The following is a 15155-nucleotide window of genomic DNA, read 5'->3' as shown; positions in this document are numbered from 1 at the left end:
CCGTCACCAAAACGGATGTATGTGCGCTTCAACGCATTGACGATGCAATCGACTGTCTTCATTCGGCGTCATACTTCTCCTCGGTAGACTTGAGATCGGGGTACTGGCAGATACCGATGAACCCAAGGGGCAAAGAAAAGACGGCATCATTTGTGATACCCGATGGTCTCTATGAGTTCAACGTAATGCCCTTTGGATTGTGCAATGCGCCTGCCACGTTCGAACGATTCATGGACACCATTCTGCGCGGACTCAAGTAGAAAATTTGTTTGTGCTATTTGGACGACGTGATCTTCGGCAAGACCTTTGAGGAACACAATAGCCGCCTCGCCATCGTTCTTGATTGCATTGACAGAGCAGGCCTCGTCCTGAACTCTAAGAAGTGCCACTTTGGCGAACGCCAAACAATTGAACATGGTCACTTGGTCGATAAGGATGGTGTTCGGCCGGATCCTCAGAAGATTGCGGCTGTAACCAGCTTTACAGCACCGAAATCAGTGAAGCAGCATCGGAGCTTTTTAGGACTGTGTTCCTGTTTTCGTCGTTTTGCGCCCAGATTCGCTGACATCGCATACCCGCTCACATGCCTTTTGCACAAAGATGCACCGTTCAATTGGACTACTGACTGCGACTCTGCCTTCCGCCACCTCAAATTCCTTCTGACATCAGGACCTATCCTACGTCACTTCTGTTCTTTTGCCCCCATCGAAGTTCACACCGACGCTAGTGGCGTGGGCGTTGGCGCAGTGCTCATCCAGCGTCATGGCACCGATCAGCACGTGATAGCTTATGCTAGTCGTTCGTTGAGCAAGGCGGAGCGTAACTACACCGTTACTAAACAAGAGTGCCTCGCAGTGGTTTTTGCGGTGCAACGATTTTGTTTCTACCTATATGGAAATGTTTTTGCCATCGTCATTGACCACCATTCGCTCTGTTGGCTCGTAAATCTCCGTGACCCTTCCGGCCGGCTCGCTCGATGGGCATTGCGGTTGTAAGAGTTTAACTTCATTGTGGCATACAAAAGCGGCTGTCAACATGCTGACGCTGACTGTCTGTCACGCTTGCCGCTTTCGTCAACTGGTAGTGATGATGACAACTTTCATGAATATCTGGCGCCTATCTCGGCAACGTTTCCTGACCCTCAACAGTTCCAGACAGAACTACGCAACGATCAGACTTTGGCACCGCTCTCCTCTGCCGCTCATGATTCAAGAGATGCACGTTTCTGCGTCCATGCCAGCCTGCTTTACAAGAAAAATTTCAACCCCGGAGGTGCACGCCTTTCGTCGTGACGGAAAACCTACGTATTCCGGTTCTTGAAAGGATGCATGACGATACCACGTCGGGCCACTTGGCTGTCGCCCGGACCCTTCATCTCACACAGGAACGCTTCTACTGGCCGAAAATGCGTCAAGCCATTGAGTGCTATGTAGCTAGTTGTGTCAAGTGCCAGCAGTACAAGCTCCCTACTTCCCGTCCACCGGGACCGCTGCACCCTATTGCGTCTCCGACCGCACCCTTTGAGCAGGTGGGCATCGACCTCTTGGGCCCTTTTCCGCGATCTTCAAACGGTAACTGGTGGATAGTGGTATGTGTTGACCATCTCACTCGATATTCAGAAACAGCCGCAATACCCTCAGCCACTGCTTATGAAGTATCCCTATTTATTCTGCGATTTCTCGTCCTGCGCCATGGTCCCCCTCGAGCGCCAATTTACAGCTGAAGTTATCAAAAACTCCTTCTTCTATGCACCTGCGATAACCGTCATACAACGCCGTACATCACCCGCAATCGAATGGACTTGTTGAACGGACCAGCCGCACTCTACCACTATGTTGGCGGTGTACGTGGACTCTGATCACAAGAACTGGGATGACATCCTCTCTTCCATTACATACGCGTATAACACTGCACAGCATGAGACGACTGGCTACAGTCCGTTTGACCTCCTGTATGCTCGAGTTCCCCGCAGCTGTCTTGAAGCCATCCTTCCTTTCTCCCTCCACAACGAGCCTTCTATCGCCACCACTTTATGTCGAGTCGAAGAAGCTTGCCGCGTTGCCCGCCTCCGCACCTAGACTCACAGGAACGTTCGAAGAAGCGTTATGGCAACCGACGCCCACATGTCTCTTATGTGCCCGGTGATTTAGTGTTGCTGTGGACGCCGCTGCGCAAGCGTGGTTTAGCCCAGAAGCTGCTGTTTCGACATAGCGGCCATTTTGTCGTTTTGGGGCGCCTGAGTGACGTGAACTATGTAATTTCACGCTGCACCGAAAGTGGGCGATGCTCACGCCGGACCTAGGTGGTGCATGTGGCTCGGCTAAAAGGTTCCATCCCCGGCACCTTCCTTAAACTGCTTGCCCTGGGGCTTCGTCTGCGAGAGGGGAAGTGTCACGTGCTTCGGTACATCAAAATATGTACATCAAAAGCGGTACATCAAAATATGACCGACACACGCCGAATCAAGAAAGGAGACGACAAATTCGGAGCACTTGCCGCACTAAATGCAGTGAGCTTACCGCGACGGTGCTGCCCGCAAGAACGGCCGACAATGGCGCTTTGGCCGTACGCTGCGCGCCATAGTCGTAGCCTAAACTGTTTCACACCGAGGCCGCAGCGGATGGCGCTGCGGCCACGACCATTGAAACAATACTGGACCAATCAGACCATCAGTGCGGTTATGTTTTTCGATTGGTTGTCGAAATCTGAGGGATGCGCTCTGGAATTGATTGGAACAGCGTCTTCCGAGAGGGGCTGGACATAAGGGGATTTAAGGGCGGTGCAGAGCAGGAAATGGCTCTGAGCCCTGGGTAAATGGCTCATCCAGACGCTCCTCGCAATAAACTCTTAACTCTTCCCATTTTGCTTTTCCTACCTTTTTCGTCATGTAAATAGGTTTTCTCAAAGTGCCATTAAACCCGCTTGTTTTCGCTCTACCCATTTCGAAACTTCAATCCTTGCTCAACCCAAAGCCTCCGCACGCTACGAAGTGAAGGCCGAGTCGAGATAGCCCCAGCATCACGACATTGCGTGTCGTTTAGACTAGACCATGCAAATAAGATTAAAGAAATACACTGCAAAAGTGAATAAACGTAATTTTTTTTTCAAAACTATAGGTGAATGGAACAAGCTTCCATCCCATATCATAACAACACACTCAAACGAGGTATTTTTAAACTCTGTATCCATTTTGAACTAGAGTACTAGCACTTGTGTGTGTGTGGTGTGTTAGCGCGTCAGCGTCTTTTTTGAAGCGTTCCGTGAAGTGTATGGTGTTGATGATGTGCAGGAGATGTTGAGTTACTTGTGTTATTTTTCTTGCCTCTTTGCTCCCCCCCCCCCCCCCTCTGTAATGAAATAAATGATAAATTATTAATTAATAAATAATTAAGAAAGAAAATGACTTCGAATTCGCTCTTCTTTTGAAGCGGTAGCTTCATTACGTGCGGTAAAGCCAAGGTCACCGTGTGCTTCCGATGACCTTCAAACAGCTTCGAGGTAAAGTTCGAGGGACGTCTCCCCGCTTCGACTTCATCGAAGCGCAGTCGCCGACGGTCGGATTCGGAATAGGGTACTCCGATACAGTAGTCGGGCATTTCTGAACTACTGCGCCACCGCGGTGGAGACCTCGTTTTATACACACGAAATATGTTTTCTGAATTTTTTGATGTTTTCTATTTTTCGTTTTTTTTTTAATTTTTGATACACCGATACTTAGCATCAGCAAATCTTGGCTTTCCATTCTGAGCCTTTTAACACTTCTTACTCTCATTTTTTCAATGTTTTATTTTTCAATTAATTAATTTTATTGATTAATTACACTCTACAAGATTTATACAATATGAAGCATTGGTTTCTCATTTTGTGAATTTTGACATCTTTGACCTCCCGTTGTTACAATTTTTCATTTCTTGTATTATTTCAATTGTTTGGGCAATTACACACTATATTTTATTAATTAGCATCTTCAAGCAATGGTATTTCATTCTGAGTATTTGACACGTGAACGCATTTTTTCAATTCTTTACTTTTTAGAATATTTCAATTAATTGGTGAACTACGCACAATAAATTTTATTAATTAGCGTCATCAAGCATTGGCTTTTCATTCCGAGCATTTGATACCTTTAACCCCTATTTCCAATTTCTCATTTTCTTAATTGTTTCAAAAATTGATCCAATAACCTCTAGTTTTAATTAGCACCATCAAGCAGTGGTTTTTTATTCTTTGCATTTCGACACATTTACCTCCTTTTTTCTATATTTCTTTCCTTTAATATTTTATTGTGTCATTGGTCAGTTGCATACTCTACATTTTTCTAACTAGCATCAGAAGGCATTGGCTTTTCCTTCTGAGCATTTTGACACCTTTGAAACCCAATTTCTAAATTTTTTATTTGTTTCCGTCATTTCAGTTATCTGACCAATTACACCCTCTAAACTTTTTTAGTTAGCATCATCAAGCATGTCTTATGAGGATTTTGACACTTTTGAGCCCTTATGGTCTAAGTTTTTCATTGTTTGTAATTTATTTATTGAATCAGTAAATTACCATGATTTCATTAACTTGTTATCGCCTATGACACAGCAATCAGGATATAACTTTTTACGTAGTCCCCGATTATTTCCGACACGCCGGCGTGCTGTAGGATGGCTCAAATGCGCAACTCTAGCAGGGGTGCAATTCACTCTTGCCTCTACATTGGAGATAAGCTTATGGGTTGCCATTTTCTAAATATTGAATTATTGCTATATCGAATTATTTTGCGATCACCTGGGAGTTCGCTACCTCCGGTTCGATTGCAGTTTTAATCCCAAAATGGTTGCACATGGATTCATTTTGAGCATCAGTACCAGGTGGAATAGTGCTTTACTTGATTCTCAGTTTCTCTTGCCACCAACGTATGCTTAACTTCGCGCTCCACAAACTCTGACTAGTCTTTGGACAAGCATTACCCATTCGATCCCCCTTTTGCAGCAGCTTCGCTAAACGCATCGCAGCTCGAACTTTAATAGTTGCAGCTCAACTCTTGCCTGTGCGTTTAGTCCCGTTCAACAAGCGGTACATGAATTTCTCCGTCCCATCCACCAGTCTCCAGTCATTATTGATCGGAGCATGCTGGCGCATGGTTGTGTCTAGGCTTCAAAACTGAACATACGAAAGGTCACCCTGCATATGGGAATGCGGATGAAGGAATCGGAATACCGAAATGAGGAAAGTAGAATGTAGAGTAGAAAAGAGTATGCGATGAGAGAGAAAACTTTTACTGCGTTAGAAAGAGAATGCGCTGGCGTAGATAGTGAATGCCACCATCTTCTTGGTCCTCGTCCCTAGTCCGGGATGCCGCAAGATCCTGCCGCCTCTTGAGCCCGGCGTGCGAGAGCAGCTTGTGCCTCCGCACTCGAGGAAGAAGGTCTCCCCAGCCTCTTCAGTGGGTGTGGGGTGGGGATAGAAGTGGGGACTGAGTTGACAGGCTCACACCATGTGGGATAAAGAACAGAGCTCATCATAGTGTGGACACAAAGGATTCGTATTCGGATCGTAGTGAGCAGCCTTCGCGGGAAACCAGTTGGTGTTCGTCTATAGCTGTCGCAGAATGCGTTCGTCTGCCTTCGACAGCCCGTTTTGCGGTGAAGGAAACTGACGCTGCCTGTCTTTGTAGTGGCCGACGATTTCTCGAAACCGTAGAAGCGGTCGGTCAGAATCTTCAATTGGGGAGGGCGCGGATGTAGGTGCCCGAAGGATAAGCGCTCGTTCAGCCGCAGTTAAACTACCATGTCCGAACTGCACAAAAACTCCCTCTGCATTTAATAAGAATATTCGAACCTATTTTCTGTCCGTTTCTGGCAATCCGTTCTAAAGAAAATTGCCAGCAAATATACATTAATAGCACCCGCAATAAAGGAAATGGTTGAAAATGTTCGGTACGTTCACCGTTTTCTCATTGGCAATAGTTCTCTAGTGGTGTCGTAAGAAGTAAATAATAAGGTAAGGATAAAGCCAGAGAAATGTTTTTGTTGTCCCCGCTATTTGACAAGAAAAACAGAAAAAGGAAGTTCGTGCTAGCACACTCTGCGAAACTCCTAAAAGCACCGTGTGGAGCTTTGATTTTACCCACAGCGAAGCCGCCATGCACACCGTCACGCTCGAAAGGCTGAGCATGCCAAGCTGCCAAGCAGTGCCAGTGATGGGATCGTTCCGCATACGAATAGAAAGACATGGAGTAGAATACTTCCCACAGTGCAATAAGGTCCAGATTGCCCCCATTCGGTTTCGAAAGTTAATTTTGTTTTTCATCCTCGTGACATGCGACAGGACACGAATCAACAGCATAATATATGGTAATGTGGATTTCTTGTATTTCTTTTTCTAACTCAAAATGACTACGCTCATTATAAATGCCCTTGAATGTGCGCGCTTAGACGTACTTTTTCCGAGATCATTTATAGCGTTTATAGCCTCAAAAAGCATGAGGTCTTACTGCAGCGCCAACTCTTGCATCACAATTTAAAGCTGCCGCTTTGGAAGATGCCCGTCCTTAATCTGCGTCTACTTCAGTTTTCCGACGTCTATGGTCGCTGTATTGCGTCTAGCAACTTTTAAGAACTTTTTATAACCAACGAGACCACGCACCGCATTCGTACAGATCCCTTCATCAATTAGGCTGAAAAAAAAAAAAAGAATCTAATCCATCCCGAATATTCGGAAATCCGCAAGGCTAGCCACGTCGTAATGTAGGTCGCAATGCATAAACCCCACGCGTTTACCGAATGGCAGCCTTCGGAGGCTTCGGCCGCATTTCTGAGTCCCCGGTGCAGTCCATGGAAAAGAATGTTGGCTCAAAATAATTATTCCCGCTACACTCGGTTCGGGATATTAGCTCACAAAAAGATGACGTCACGAGCACCGAAGGATTATTGCTGCCCGCGAAGTACCTTTTCGGATGACGACGTCTCAGGGGAGTTATGGAAGGATCTATCGAAAATACCTTTTGTATAGTCCACATCTTGCTCGATAAAGGAGGTAGCATTACCGAAAAACATGCTCAAGGACGAAAAGGTGTTCGTGTATTACTCAAACACGCATAATGAGGAAGTGCGCCGGACGACTAATGAGCTAGCGCACGGCAACGAAGTCTGTTGAACTCATTATATACGCGCGGCGTTACATAAAAGAACACAGGGTATTCCTGGCATTGGTTAAAAAATGAATGTGTAGTAGAAAAAATGCAGACGGAAGTTCAAGAAAGAGACAAAAATAATAGGGAAAGCTATCACGGAAAGGAGCTGTGCATGGACGTGCTTCCACATGTATGCGAAGAAAGATCGATATTATTCAAGCGCTTATCAAGAATACGAAACGTGATATCCCTTTAAAATAAATCTCCATTATTCCCTTCGCGACAAATTTGTCATGCGTAAAAGCTCTCCTGAGATGAATTCCTAATGCCATTTTCACGTGATTACGTAGGCGAAAAATTCTGTGCGGTGTTGGAGCGTCTCATTGTGGCTCGTTCCAGCTTGTTAAGAATGAAACAGAGCGTTTTAGAAGCCCATACTAAAGCAAACATCGGGTTACCCTATAAGGCGACATACCAATATCAAGCACAAATAAGTTTTGATAGCTGTTGCATAGAAGAAAACTTGTGTGATCTGCTAACAGACGTAGCTATGGTTTTCCTAACGTAACTCCTCTATACAGCTATCGTTTGTTTACCCACGCCTTAGGTTTAACGGCATCATAATGACCTGAACTTCAAGATCACGAAGCTGGTCATGTAAGCTAGTGCGATTTTCTGCCTCCAGCGCAACAGGAATGCAAGAAGAAAAAGAATAAGAAAAATAGAAGCACTGAGGCACAACATATGATCGCCGCTGAAAACTACAACAATATACCAGCTCGCTTGATTAGTTAACGGGATTCCACACACAGTTACTTCGTACCATGGATGTTAACAAAATATAGCCAGGGGTCTCATAAAGTGGAAAACTCCACGTAGTTGTCGGCGCCCTTGCGTAAAGAATCCCGATTTGGTCGAAAGAATCGCGGCATCGAAAATAATTGTAATCGATTAAAACATCATTTAGATTGAGATTTTAAGGACGCAACGGGACACAAATGTCATCTAGCGTAAGAATGTAATCTAAGCTAAAGTAAGAATGTAAAATAAGAGAATCGAGCAATAATATGGGAATGCAATCTGTGACACGTCTGTCGAGAATCAAACACGCCCCTAGGCCATTCAGGCACATTCGTTCGATTCGGTTAAATAGAGGCTTGGGAAAAATGAAAAAAAAAGAAAAAGTGGAAAACATGCTGTATTCTTGGGGAAGGATATGTAACGTCGACGCCAGGTCCTTGAAGGGACCTGTTAACGCTATCGCGTCATACCCTGAAGGCGGGGCTTCAGGGTGTCCCGATTTTTTTTTTTTCATATTTTATAAATGTTCCTCTGAAGCCTTTCAAGAAAACTATAAGCGCGTTAAGTTGTAATATTCCACAAACTCCGGGCTCAGCGACTGAAAGACAATGAACTGCCCTGAATTATTGACTCATTCATTATTCTTCTGTATACTTTTTTTCTGGCGAGAAGCAAGAACACACATTCGGTGCCCGGTGAGCTTTTTAAAATGACTGGTTTGTTGATTTTATGAATTCGAAAGTTCTTACCCTGGAATCTCAATGAAATCTGATCAAACTGAATAGACCGACAGCCCCCGGTAATCCATTGAGCTGCTTTTCAACCCCCGCCCTCCCCTTTCCCGAAGAAAAAAAAAAAAGGAAGAAAACGTCAACTACAGACCCAGAAGAGAATATTTCATGTTCTGGACACGGCACTCTGCCGTTAATTACTGCTAACTAAATTACTATCCATGTAGCGCCTAACGCATAACTGCTGTAATAAAAGTATGGCCGGAGTTGCGTCAATTTCAGGGCATTACGCTGAAGAAGAAATATGTTAACCATCGAATGGTCCATCCAGTGCAGAATTGACGAATGCACTCGGTGCCTCTCAAGGCTAAGTATATGAATGCTTGAGGAAGTTTTGCTAATTGAACTCCGTTGGCAGCATATCAGCTAGCTTACCTGATGACATAATAGAGCTCTAGTTGCACCTGCAGTTAGAAGTCTTAGCTCACTCACCACTTCTATAAGCTGTGACAGCTTAAGCTTGATTCGCACAGTGAGCGCATCGGTGTCGTTGACGACGGGCCGCACCAGCTTGTTGTAGCCGGATATGAGGTCGTCGTAGAGTCGCTTGGCATCCGGGCTTCCACGAACTCCTACGTACCAAAAAGAAGACCGAGTTTGATTAGTCGACCAGTAAGACTGAAATCAATGGCGCGTAGGCATCTGAGGACACCATAACCCAAAAACGAGAGCAAACATGCACTGTTCATTTTGTTTTCAAGGCGGAATTTGCTGACGTGTTTTTTTAATGAACGAAATGGCAGAATGCATTGCAAGATTATGCTTTGACATCCACGCATCCGATCAGCCCGTATACGTTACTTCTTGTGAGGAGGCCGTCCGTCAGTTCACCTAGAGCTCCATTTACGGACTCCAATGGATGTCTGCATAACCGATGCAACTGTAGGCTCACCTAGATATCAAGGAGTGCCCAGTCATTTACAAACGCGGGTGATATCCTGAATAATACATGGGCCTCCACGGAAAATATGCTAATAGGAATGGACGAGAAGGTTCTGCTCGAATTTTGATGAAAGTAGATGTCATCATCATTGCAAGTTTGCGCAGTGAACTGACAGTATCAGCCCTACCGTCAGCCATTGTGAGTCAGCTGAAGAAATGCTTATTTTGTCAATCACCGAATCATTTATGTGGCAACTGCGACTCTGTGCAGATGACTGTCGTGCAAAAGAAAAAAACAGGAAAAAAAAAACCCACAAAAACCGAAGTTATTAAAGCATAATGGTCGGTAGTTCCGCTTTCTAAAGCAAGGCCATGAGCCCGGAAATGCAAAATTTATATCAGATGTCCCAAATGTACGCGACCGCATGTACCATTTATTTTCACCGCTGAGCAACTATCTACCGACACTAAGAGCATTACATCTGCACCTGCCAATCTCGTAGCTAAACAATCCGTATCTACAGTGCTGCTACAGGCCATCAGGATTTACGGCATATGGTCGCTACCGACTACTTCTAGACGACAGAAGTGAACGAACTTTCATCACTGCCGACATATAGCACCATTTGGGTTCCGAGGTTGTTGTAGAGGAGTTCTTGTCAATTGGGTGCTTCTTGATTACGAGCGTGTTCAAGAACCAGTAGTAGTAGCGGAAATTGAAGTGGACACAATATGCATCGAACACATTCCTTCTTCGCCCAAAGAGATCCTTCAAGAGATGAAACGGATGGGTTAAGACGCCAAGGTTATTTCACCAGCAGGCCTTCAATGGTCGTCAATCTCTGTCCTTACGGTTATTGGGAAATTGTGATCGGAAGAGTCACAATTTCTCACATTTATAGGAAAAATGAGTCACTGTCTTAAACGATGGCCACAGAAACAAGACTCGGCTGTACCGCTGAAGGCTCACAGCCTTGATCAGCTCATGAGATCCATTGTGGCAGTGTGATAGTTCTTCGAGCTTTCGCTAAAGTTCAGTTCATTCAGAGACAGACTGCACTTGGACCCTCCGAGTTAGGACTTGAACTACAGCCTCTTGGATCTAGCAAGGAAGATCAATGGGATGGTTTTGATCTTCTCGAGCCTCATCTAGCTTCCTGTTGTGCAAACGGACGAGCTTGCGAAGGTCATTTGTCACGCTGATATCTGCCTTTAAAAACGAAGTGATCCATTTAGCACCGGGCTAAGACAAGCGAAGCACTGGAAGCAGTAGGCGAATATGTCTACTTAGGACAGGTATTAACCGCAGATCCGGACCATGAAAAGGAAATAACAAGAAGATTAAGATTGGGATGGAGCGCACTTGGCAAGCACTCGCAGATTATGACTAGCAGCTTACCGGTATCGCTCAAGAGGAAAGTATACAACAGTTGCATCTTACCTGTACTCACCTATTGGGCTGAAACATGGAGGCTAATGAAGAGGGTTCTACAACGCAGAGGGCTATGGAATGAAAAATGGTAGGGGTAACATTAAGAGATAAAAAAGACAGAAATAGCTCAAGCTACTGACATTCTAGTGATGGGCATGGGCAGGACATGTAGTGCGAAGAAAGGATAACCGATGGTCTCTTAGGGTAACAAACTGAATTCCAATGGAAGGAAAGCGCAGCAAGGTGCGGCAGAAAGTTAGGTGCGCGGATGAGGTTAAGAAGTTCGCAGTGGTCAAGTGGATGCAACTAGCACAAGACCAGGTTAATTGGAGAAATATGGGAGAGGCCTTCCCCGGCAGAGGGCATAGTCAGGCCAATGATGATGATGATGAAGACAAGCATAATAAAGATGAACCGTTGGCGCCAGATGTTCTACGACAGCCTCCAATTTTTCTCGAAGGAAAAGAACCAAGTGGTGGTTTTATTCCCCTTGATCTCTAAGAAGACTATGAGAGCCCGACAAGAGGAGGGAAAGTTCATGTTGTCAAGACGGCGAGGTTACCTTCGACGATATCGGATGCTGGAAACCCTCCATTAGTTCTGAAGCCACGTCAAGGTCTCAAAATGAGCGCGCATAGAAGATCTTTTTTCTGAACTCATGGACCACAGGCAGAGAGTCTGAAAATACCGGAACAGATTGATGAGTTATAAATATTGGGGAGGGTGTTGCCCGCTGATGAAAGAAGAACAACAGTTGAAGCTAAAAGAAATTCTTCCAGTTCTTTCATGTAAGACTATTGCAAAGAGAAATATGCGTGAGATAAGTACGTCAAACGTAGAAGACAAACCGCTGGAGAGGGCAAAGTCACAGTCAAGAACACCACCTAGCGCAGAAGACGTTGGACCATGACTTCCAAGCAAAGTTTCTAAGTAGAGGGGCTCGTCAAGCTCCGCAGCTCATGCTGAAACGAGAGGCCGAAACTGCGGCCGAAGGTTCGGGACTTACACTAAAGGCATCTGAGACCAATCGAACTGGAACTAAAGAACCTACGAAAATGGACCTCCAAAATATCACTTTCTGCCAGAATTACCAGGGGACGTTTTCCTGCTGAAACTGCGAGAAACTCGGGCAGCGTCTGCTCGAACAGTGCCAGTTAGAGTTTCAAGTAATATTTGAGGAATCATCGTTATCAGAAACACCTGCAAAAGCTCGAGAAACTTGTCCAGGACGTTTATTATTTACGCAGACAATTTGAGGAACTGCGGGGCAGTTTCGCATTTTTGATTGGATTTTATGTAATGATGAAACAAGAGAAAGTTCTTAAAACGACTACCTCCAAAACAAACGCAAAGTAATTTACCTTGAGCAACGTACTTAGTGCAGAACAGTGTCAAGATTAACGTATCGGACATGCATGTTCAGAACTCTGTTGCGATAATTTAGCGCATTCAGGAAAAGGGTGGGTGACGTGTTGCAGAAGATGATGTCGATGTCGGGCCCCGTGTTCTAAAAAGACAAAAAGAAATAAAGATAAGCCTAATTTAATTGCCATATAAAGTTCGCGTGAAAATAAATCTGTGTTTAGCAAAATATAAGGAAGTCGCATTACGTCATAATCAGCTGGTGTCAATGCTGCTAAGGACATATTCATAGTTGCCATTGAACCAGGTGTTCAATGGGAGCAAACGACTATGTGCGCGAGCCCTATGCAGCAAAAAAAAAAAAAAAAGAAAGAAAGAAAAAAAGGTCCCATTGAACTAGATGTTCAGTGAGAACGAGTGTCTATGTACTCGAGCCCTATGAAAAAGAAAGAGAAAGGACTACGATTGGCAGCTTTTATGAATGGACAATTGCCGGATAAGGACAATTGCCGGATCAAGGCCAGGTAGATAAAAGGCAGCCGTGTATTTTGTATATCGTACTCTATTAAGCTTCACATCTTTACATAACCGAGTACTTTTTTTCATTCTCCAGTCATGGCTTCTATACACTCTTGTCAATTTCAAATCAGTTCTTCGAGGCGCTCTTTCATCGATTCAGTCGCTTGCCTTTTTGAACATACGAAGCCTAGCATGTCATCACGATGATTTCGTCAGTTGTTCAATACTTTTCAATCATGCATTTTTTTCGAAATACAAATATTTTTGATATTATCACCACGTAAACGTTGTATTTGGCTTTTTTTCAAACTCTAGATTGGATTCTTTTTTGTTCACAAATTCTTTCTATACATTAATTCAAGCTTTATTTAAGAAAATGATGCATAAAAAGTTTTGGTGGCTCAACTAGGCTAGGCCCGGATATGCGTAACCAAAGCTACTATACGAATTGTTCACAATGTTTGATTAAAGTCGCCGATGCACTGGCTGTAAACCGTATGGCATGACCGGCGATTCGGCGCGGCTTCTTGGCGCCTCCCGAATCTTCTTCGTCCATTTGACCGGCCTCTTGTTGTTGTTGTTGTCCAAGCTTCCTTTTGCTCTTATGGGTGATGTTAACATAAATATAAGTTCCGATGATAACATTTCACGGGAACTAAACAGTATCATTCATACATATGCGTGTTCTAACAACATAACCTTACCGACAAGAATAACTCCAACTACTTCTACCTTGCTAGATATCTGCGTTACAAATGTGTTAGTTTCTGAAGCCATGTTTGGTGTGTTGACTAATGACATCAGCGACCATCTACCTGTTTTTTGTTTTGTTCCTCTTAGAATGCATAAGCAAAACATTTCCGCGTTTTTTTATAAGGTCAGAGATATAAATGAAAGATCTCTCGATAAATTCAAATTACTCATTGAGGGTGCTTCTTGGGATAATATATATGAGATGAGCGATGTAAATGAGGCATACGAAGGCTTCATTCACAAATTTCTTGCATATTATGACGAAGCATTTCCGCTGAAAGACAAAAAGGTGAAAAGTAAGAAGTTTAGAAAACCATGGATTACTAAAGCGCTATACGAGAAAATTAAGATAAAAAATAAGATGTACCATAGATTTATTGAGACTAATAATGCTGATATTTTTACTGAATACAAGAAATACAGGAATAAATTAAATAAGGAGCTAAAAAGTTCCAAATCCATTTACTATGTTGATCGCTTTTCACAGCTGCGTAATGATGCAAGAAAATTGTGGCATCAAGTAAATAATTTACTCAATAGAAAAACGCGCTCCGATTACTTAGAAGTAACTACCAGTAATGGGATAATGGCTGGCACCGACTTAGCCACAGCTATGAATGAGTTCTTTGTTAACGTTGGCAGCGCAGCTTTCAATAATCCAGTCTCATGTACAACGTACTCAAATTTAATTAATCCTTTACCAAATTCTGTTAACTTTTATTCTGCAACTACAAAAGAAGTCAATGATTTAATTAAAAACTTGAAAGATAACGCATCGGCAGGGCATGATGATATCAAAGCATCGCCACTAAAACACGTATCAATGCTTATATGTGATGTCCTGACGTATATCATTAACCTAATGCTTCAAACTGGAACGTTCCCTAATCAGTTAAAGATAGCTAGAGTATGCCCGGTACATAAAGGTGGAAATAAGAATGAAATTTCTAATTATCGTCCAATTTCCATATTGCCCGTATTATCCAAAGTGTTCGAGGGAGTAATCAATACTAGGCTCGAAAAGTTCTTTCACAAATACAGCATTATAACCAGCTCTCAGTATGGGTTTGTGAAGCAAAGGTGCGCTGAACAAGCATTGTTAACCATAAAAGAAAAAATAATTGATAACATTGAATGTCGGAAATATACCCTTGGCTTATTCCTGGATTTTCGAAAAGCATTTGATTGTGTACAACATGATATTTTATTAAGTAAATTGGCTGATTATGGAGTCCGTGGTGTGCCACTAGATTTATTAAGAAGTTATCTGTGGAACAGGCTACAGTTTGTACGAGTTAATAACTGCTGCTCTACTAACATGGTTATACGGCAAGGTGTTCCCCAAGGATCAATTTTGGGACCATTGTTATTTATAGTGTATATTAATGATATCACAAATATTCCTAACTCACCTGATTTGATCATGTACGCGGATGATACCAATATTTTTTTTACCGACTGTGCCTTGTCTAGATTAGAAATTACGGTCAATGAA

The 15155-nt window shown here is 43.6% G+C and overlaps 1 protein-coding gene across 1 annotated transcript in view; it reads right to left on the bottom strand.

Moving 5' to 3' along the window:
* LOC146186513 (acetylcholine receptor subunit alpha-like) overlaps positions 1–15155 on the bottom strand; it is a 209075-nt gene that overhangs the window by 75283 nt on the left and 118637 nt on the right. Inside the window, exon 2 of the mRNA XM_084607237.1 lies at positions 9145–9284. Coding sequence (XP_084463363.1) covers positions 9145–9284 — 140 coding nt within the window. The remainder of the gene's footprint in view (positions 1–9144; positions 9285–15155) is intronic.

Source organism: Amblyomma maculatum, chromosome 6 (genome assembly GCF_055883805.1).
Source record: "Amblyomma maculatum isolate TAMU_Amacu chromosome 6, ASM5588380v1, whole genome shotgun sequence".
NCBI lineage: Eukaryota > Metazoa > Arthropoda > Arachnida > Ixodida > Ixodidae > Amblyomma > Amblyomma maculatum.
The sequence above is the reverse complement of the archived record's forward strand: the minus strand, read 5'-3'. Positions and strand labels throughout refer to the sequence as shown.